This window comes from Daktulosphaira vitifoliae, unplaced genomic scaffold, assembly GCF_025091365.1.
Source record: "Daktulosphaira vitifoliae isolate Bord-2020 unplaced genomic scaffold, ASM2509136v1 Scaffold_4, whole genome shotgun sequence".
In the NCBI taxonomy this organism is placed as follows: domain Eukaryota; kingdom Metazoa; phylum Arthropoda; class Insecta; order Hemiptera; family Phylloxeridae; genus Daktulosphaira; species Daktulosphaira vitifoliae.
Window position 1 is genome coordinate 43,178,260 of NW_026099575.1, and position 8,261 is coordinate 43,186,520.

General features: G+C 27.7%; 2 protein-coding genes across 2 annotated transcripts in view; one reads left to right on the forward strand and one right to left on the reverse strand.

The window, feature by feature from the left end:
- Window positions 1-5,473, reverse strand: part of LOC126906132 (uncharacterized) — a 14,527-nt gene extending 9,054 nt beyond the window's left edge. The window contains exons 1-2 of the mRNA XM_050686435.1: window positions 5,314-5,473; window positions 5,116-5,251 (exon numbers count right to left, since the gene is read on the reverse strand). Coding sequence (XP_050542392.1) covers window positions 5,116-5,251; window positions 5,314-5,370 — 193 coding nt within the window. The 5' untranslated portion in view covers window positions 5,371-5,473. The remainder of the gene's footprint in view (window positions 1-5,115; window positions 5,252-5,313) is intronic.
- A 1,790-nt stretch (window positions 5,474-7,263) lies between these two features.
- On the forward strand, window positions 7,264-8,245 carry LOC126906130 (uncharacterized). The gene is made up of 2 exons (XM_050686431.1): window positions 7,264-7,994; window positions 8,059-8,245. The coding sequence occupies exons 1-2, from the start codon at window positions 7,353-7,355 to the stop codon at window positions 8,206-8,208; spliced, it is 792 nt and encodes a 263-aa protein (XP_050542388.1). The 5' UTR covers window positions 7,264-7,352; the 3' UTR covers window positions 8,209-8,245.
- The last annotated feature ends 16 nt before the right edge of the window (window positions 8,246-8,261 follow it).

Genomic DNA, 8,261 nt, shown 5'->3' on the forward strand with positions numbered 1-8,261 from the left:
TACATACATACATACATACATACATACATACATACAGGTGAAACTAATATAAGCGTGTTAAAAACATGTATTTTCTGTTTTAAACAAATGAAACTCAGAAAAAAAACATTGTTTAAATCATATTTTTTCAAACATAATATTAATTTAAAATTTTTAATCTATTCTTTTTCATTCTACTAAATGATAGACACCTTATTTGAAGTCCGACGTTGTACCAAACTGTCGCGATCAGCTGTGTTACGAACTACGTCGCGCCGACACCACCGCCATGAGACTGTGCTGGTGAATCCCCGAAATAAAAAAACCAATTGTAATGAAGGAACCACATACTATTTATAACTTCGCATTACAAGTTGGCTATTGCAATAACGTCTACGGTATTGTTATTTACTTAAGTAAATTATTTTGTGGTGTTTTTTTTTTTTTGAAAAATGTCGTCTACGGGAAGGAAAAAAGATGCCATTTGGTCATATTTTAATGTTGTTAAAGATAATAACAAACAATCAGTGACCGCTAAATGTAAAAAATGTATGTAACGTTATTTTTATCTCTCTTTTGGTGATATATTTTTAAAAATCCACTTATTCCATCTATTATTACTATTTTATGTAGATTAACAAAAAAGTAACATAACGTTATTTTAGAGAGTAGGGAGTTTTTAATTAAAATTTGATTTGACAAAAATTACTGAAGAAATCTTTTTTTTTCAGAATCCTTGTCAGCGTCATCATCAACAATCTCTGTTATTGATAGCACTTGATAGTGATGTGTGATGACCCCAAAACGGCCAAAATCTTCTATTTCTAAAAGCAGCACTTCAAGCTTAGTTATTCGAACCAGCTAATCAAAAAATTAATCGAAATGTGAATAATACAATTGTAAGATAACTTGTATAGTCACAGACAACGCTGCAAATGTAACCAAAATGAGAAGGGATCTGTTTGAGGAATTAGATAGAAGAGATATAACAACTTATGGTTGATCCGCCCATATATATTGAAACTTACTTGTCCATGATATAGAAGTGTCAGGAATAAAGGGTAATATCAAAAAAATTTGTAAATATTTCAGAAATGTATATTTTACTAGTACAAAATTCCAAAAGCTGGTGGTTCTACTCTTGTATTGCCTCAGGATGTTCATTGGCATTGTGGCGTTCTATAAAAAATATAAATACGACAGCATTGGAACTTGCTCAACAGCTACATACAGATATTGCATCGTCAGCCAACATAGAAAGACTCTTATAACTCTTATCATACGGTTTAGTACATTCAAAACTACGTAATCGGCTAGGCAATGTCAAAGCGGCTAAGTTGGTATCAATTTTTAAAAAGCTTAATTCTATCAGTGATGACGTGACTGATCAGAATGATCAGATTTATAACTATGACTATGTGACTGAAAGAGTATAAGAAATTTGTTAACGCTTGTATGCAAAATGTATTAAGTTTTCCAATTTTTGTTATATTCCCAATTCCCATTATGTATGAATAAATAAATAAATGATATGTGCACTGCCAGCTATATTTTCTTTAGTATCGGCAATTTGCGATTTTGTAACCTTTTTGTTTGTTTAATCAATACGATTGACCATACGTATTTTTGGGCATGCCTTAGCGGAAGGAAGGAAAATATAAAATTGTGAAAATTGAGCCTTACAAAATACTATAGATGGAAAGAAAAACAAGATATATATATATTCATAATATGATATTTCTGTTATGATAGAAACATAATAAACAAACAAGACCCAAATGATAAATAGAATTAGCTAAAATTAATAACGAAAATAATAACATACATCTCCTGCTTATAACTAATACATATTCTGTGGACTGTAAATCCGTAAAATAACAATAAAAAAAAAATTATTATTAATTACCCACTGCCGTTTGGAACTGATGAATAATGTGAAGTCCGGATACAGGAAGGGCAAAGAACACCGTCACATTCAGCAAAAACGATAAGCAGCTCAATTCAACGACTATGGTGACAAGGTAATACACGACCCGAATACTTGGCATCGATATGACCGAAACAACCAAAGGAGAGAGCGCGAATGAATGCTTCACGACCACTTCCACACACACAGGGACCGGTCTAAACAGCAGCGCCGCCGTACCGTTACGAAGGTGGTGGTTTTTTTGGTAGGAAAAAACATTGAAGGTCTCGGCGTATATTATATAAAAAACGCGGAATCTCCGGAATACTAGACGGCTACAGAAAAAGATGAAAACAAATTGCGTTATGTCAGCGGCATACCCGTTGTGACAAACACAAACGTGTATGATGTGATCGACTGACCTGCTCTCCCTCACTTACCGTGTTTTCATATTAAATTAAATATATTGCGTCACCTCACATTAATGTGTATCTAACAGATATGTATGTTAAAAAGTTTGTATAATATATTTTGTATTTGAAAATTTTTCCTATTTTAGCTTCGAAGCGAATCTGAGAAGGTATTGGTTTTACTATGATGTGTTTTTATTTTTTTGTGTCTGTTACCACTTTTCCTCAGCTCTCACCGAACGGATTTCTTTCAACGTACGTCAAAAGATCACAAATTGTATCTAGTCAAAGACATTACGCTCATAAATTGAAAAAATTTCCCTCATTCCTCGTAAATGGGAGAAACCTCCAAAAAAATTACAAATTTAAAAATCACTAATATTCGTAATTTTTAAAATTTTTTTTACTAAAAACTGCCACAACTTTTTCAAAAATGAACATATCAATATAACTTTTTTTTATAGATGCTTAATCTCTTTACCAATCATTTGGTATAATTTTTTCATAAATTAAACCCAACCCAACCTGCCCACAGGGGGGATTTAAAATGACAACTTTTTCAACTTAAATTTTAAAAGTGATCCGGAAGGTCTGACACTTTTATATATAACTTAAATTAAATCTAATGTAATATACTTTGTTATGAAAAAAAAATTTGACCTCTGAACTTGTTTTCGTGGTGAAAATGGCTCCCAAATACTTTCTGTATTGTCAGTTAGTGTATTTATATACTCATAGCAATGTGTCTTACTACAATTGATAATAACAATGCTGTGTACCTGCTAATATCGATGTTATAAAAAACCAATTAGCTACCTGTATTTGTAATCCCTTGTGTATTATACATGTATATTAACTCAAAATTTTGAAACTTTAAATGTTTATATCTAATAAGCTAATAAAGTTTTAATAAAAATTCAAATGCCATTTACTATTAAATTATAAACTCAAACATTTTATTAAATTAAAAATATGTGTTACCATTTAAAAAAACAAAGTTGACCCCCCTCCAAGGCATAAGGGATGAACTTAAAAAGTATTACNCCCCTCCAAGGCATAAGGGATGAACTTATAAAGTATTACATAGTTAAAAATTCAAGAATAATGTGTAACTAAAAATAATGAAAAAAAAAAAATTTTAAATTGTTATTATTCTGCAAGTAATTGAGTGGGTTATGATAAAAAAATCACACTGTATATCTTAAATTAAAGATAATGTAATATACTTTATTTTGAAAAAAAAAATTTGAGCTCTGGACTTGTCTTCGTGGTGAAAATGACTACCAAATGCTATTTTTGTGTGAAAATTCTTGATTTTATTTTTAACTTTATTATGCTATAACTTATTGAAAAATCCACACGATTTTTTTATGAGAAATAATATTTTTTAATAATCCCTCTTTCATTCGACATACACTATCTTAATCAGGATATTAATAAGGAACTAGCAATTCATGTAGCTTTTGGAATAATCCACCAATTTTTTAAAATTAAACACTGTCTAAAGATTTGCGTCGAAGCGTTTTTTTTTTTATAATGATTTTAATTGCTGTCAGATATCATTATACTTAATCCAACCATAGCACGTCACCACTGTGCTGGGTTTTTTTTCATTATATTAATAATGAAAATGAAAAAAAAAACACTTGTTAGATTTAAGTGTTTCAAACATGTTTTAAACCGTTTTAAACTTAAGCAAATGTTTAAACCTTAAAAACAGATGATTATAACAGAATGTTTATGTTTAATGTTAATACTGGTAACCACTACTACACCAGAACTGCAAATATTAGTGCAGTGTTGTACCTGTTGTTAATTTCTGATTGGGTATCAACTTACATCATTTGGAGACAATTAAACCAACCGACGCTGTAGAATTATAAAGCTGTAGATGTATGTTAGTGTACATTTATATGTCTACATGACTAAACATTGAGGCGATGACATCGCGAAAATCGTAAAAAAGTCTTTATCTAAATTTTAAACTTCATTCCCCTCCCTTATACGGTACTATTACATATTGGTACTATAACTACTATTGTTATAATAATTAATATTTAAAAAAAATGTTTAATGTAAATATTATTTTATGAAAATTTTATTTATCACATTATCTATATTATATATATATAATATCATATTTATCATATTATAAATAAGTGAAATAAGGTTAAAAAATATTTGTATTTAAATTTAAAAGTTTTAGCTCTATTAATAAAATTTTAATATTGCACATTTTCCCTTCAAGTATTTTTAATTTTTTTATCAACTTTTTTAACTTCAAATATATTCTCTATAAAAACTCAACTGTTTTTCACCCGCTACTCTTTTTTTGTTTTTGCGTATGATCCCGTCGTGGTCTCCACTATTTAATAATAATTAATAAAATAAAAATATAACAACTTTAAACGATTATTACCGTTAAAAATAAAAATTGTTTTCGTATTCAACTTTATTTATCAAATCGCTGATACAGAAATACACATTGGCGCAAATAGAAAAACAATTTTTTTTTTTCAATAAATGAGCAGTGGGGTGTGGATGAGTTGGATTAAAAAGTGTTAAAAATATTAATTCAAGATAATTCATTTTTAAAACTTTCAACTATAAAATTTAATAGTATATTATTATAATATTTCAAATTAAGTTTAATTTTAATTTTTAAATACATTTTTTTATTTTAAATAAATTTTAAAGCAAGCAGAGTATTTTTATTGTAGGATATACGAAGTGATTCTTTTAACGCTATAAGAATCACTCTTTATAAAAATAAAAATTCATGTTAAAAAATTGAAACTAAAAATTATACGTAATAATTACCTGTACAGTTAAAATTATACTTTTCGTTGATGCCAAAATACTTTAAAACTTTATTTACTGTTTCTATACTTTTAAATGATAAATTTTTTACCAGTGCATTAAAACATTGTATTTGTGGTGCATTAAGTCCATCGCTCTATAAATATTTATATTATATATTTGTTAAAAAAATAAATAATTAATTTAATAAATACTTACCATTGTGCCGGTAAAAAAACTAACTGAACAAAAGATTAGTATAGTTTTTAAATGCATTACAATAATATTTCAACTTAAAAAAATAACTATTTAAAAAAAAATAATTGAAATCTTTAAATTTTAGCTAAATAATTTTAGGTACGTGGTTTTGCAGTTTATATTGAAATAGTGCAAATATTAATAATTTATTCTAAAATAATGTTTTTCGTAAAAAATATAGATTTTATGTACTTGACACTATTGCTGTTAAACATTAAAACTCGCATACTTAAATTTGTTATTATAATGGTATCATCGAGTATTTAAATTTATCATTCAAAATATAAAAAATAAATTATAAAACAAATAAAAATTTATACGGTTAAATTTTAAAAAATTGACATTTTATTGACGAAATAATTAAAAACTATAGCTATATGTTTTTTTACTGTAGTAAAGAAAAAGCAAATTAAAAACAATTATAGATATACGTAATTTTGCAACTATGTGACTTACATTATCTTTTAAAAACAATATAGATGTTGTTAAGAATCTTGTTATGTTTATGAATAAATGATGTGTAATAAAATGAAAAATGATGAGTGTAGGATAGGTTGGGGGCATGGTGGAAGTGTTATAAACTATATCGATTGTGTTGGATTCATTCATATCATCCTTATTGTAATATAGGTCATTAATAATTGAAGAGCACGAGACTCTTTATCTCGGGGTCGTGGGTTCGAGCCACACGTTGGGCGCCACTTTGTTGTATTTATATATGGAACAATTTTTAGTAAGGTTTAGTAAATAGTAGGTTTATAAATATTTACTTCCTGATCTAGTAACAATAATTTGGGGAATTACAATTAATCTAAACATTACATAAGTGTTCTACTTCTAGGTTTACAAATAATAGACTATATTATATTTTTGTAATAATAGATCAAGAAATTCATAGTTAAACCAAACATTACAAAAATGCTTTGTTTTCAGTTTTACAAAATAATGACCTACATTACAATATTTATAAACCTTTTTGAAAATGATTACTATATTAATTGTATAAAAAGACAAACAAAATATTTTAGTATATAAGATGAAATTGTATGAATTCAAAAGGGGAGAAAGAGAAGACCTCGGGAGTACCGAAGGTAATCTCTTTCCGTGTGGTACGTTTGTGACTTTAAGTTTTTTATTTGGTGTATTATTTATTTATTCTGTATTAAGTGTATCAATATTTTATATGTTTTATTTTGATTGATTATATCTTTATTAACTACATTTTGCGTTATTATTGAACTACTATAACTATAAGTTAGAACAAAAAAATTGTTCCATATATAAATACAACAATATTTACTTCCTGATCTAGTAACAATACTAAAAAAAAAAATATAGCTGGCATTGCACAATAGTTATTATTTAAACATACTAATACTCAAAAACATAATATTTTTAATATAATTTTAATTTTAAATAATAGTAGCCAACAGTTAATAATAATAATAACTGCAAATTAACGAGAAGTTCAATATTTTGTAAAAATCAATATTTTTAGTGTTGAAAACGAAATAAATTATAGTAATCATTTATATAGGGTGTTGATAATATAGAGAAAATATTTATATGTTTGAAATAATATTTTATCAAATTCTTTTTTGATTATTCAGTCACACTACCGCGTTTGTTAATAGACATTTTTTGTTAATGTGTAATCGTTATTGTATAAAACATGTATACACATAATCTATTACATATATTTGTATACAAATATTTAGAAATCGGGAGTTTAAAATTAATTATTATGATATTAAAGTGAAATTACTTAAGTGATGAAGAAAAGAGTTAGTATACGGGGATATGTGTCCTATGATTTGCTGACCCCCTAGGAAATTTTTGATTTTTCCGCATAAATGAGCATGAAATCGTCGATTTCAAAGTTACAGTGTCATCAAGAACCATCAGCTCTAAAAAGAAGACTCTACTCTATTAATAATGTGGCTGCCGAACCTGTAAGAAAACAGCGCTACATTTATATCGCACTAACACTACCAGCTGAAATGATTGACTCTAGCAGTTACACTATTGCGTTCAGCGACAGAAAATTTTTGCAAGTGGGTCTGAATCCAAAGGATGACTTCAATGTTACGGTATGCATTATTACTCCTTCACGATATATTAGTATGTCAGCAGATTATTTAAATATTATTTACGGCATGAGGGATGAAATAACATTATTCCTACAATCACCTCCGGTAAAAGGAGAGAACATTATGTTATACCAAAATGTCGATTTTAATATAACCAAAGTATTGTACCGTGATACCATGCATTTAGTATTAGAATCCAGAATAGTGGATGGGTGTCGAGTGTTATTGAATAACGAAAACATTAATAGACTTATGGACTTACAGTGTACTATTAACAGTGCAATATCAAGAAAAATAAAAACACGTTTACTATTAAGCCATCAAATAGACCGCATTATACAATATGCCGACGGTAAATGGTCAGGCCCTAAAATTCAACAATCAAACAATGATGAAATGGTTAAATTTATAAGAAGTTTGAACGACATAGAAATATGCGATACTATTCCTAAAGGTGACAGTAAATACATAAGCGAGCTGAAGAATTTAGCGTGCAACGGAATAGTTGATAGTTGGGTCAAGTCATGGTCCAACGACATGCTTCAAATTAATGTGAGTTTAATGAACATAGATTGTAATAACCTTTATTGTTATTAAATATATAATTATGTTTTAGGAAAAAGAAGAAGAAATGTGCGATGAAAATGATGGACCAACATTTTTCAATACAACAGTGTATACCCAAGAAAATAGTTATAGTCCATGGGCTTCACAATGGCCGAAACCCAATCACGTCAGAAAATTAACTTATATTAATAATTTATAAACAATAACTTTATATATTGTACTAGTTTCTTATAATAAACTTATAATCTAAAA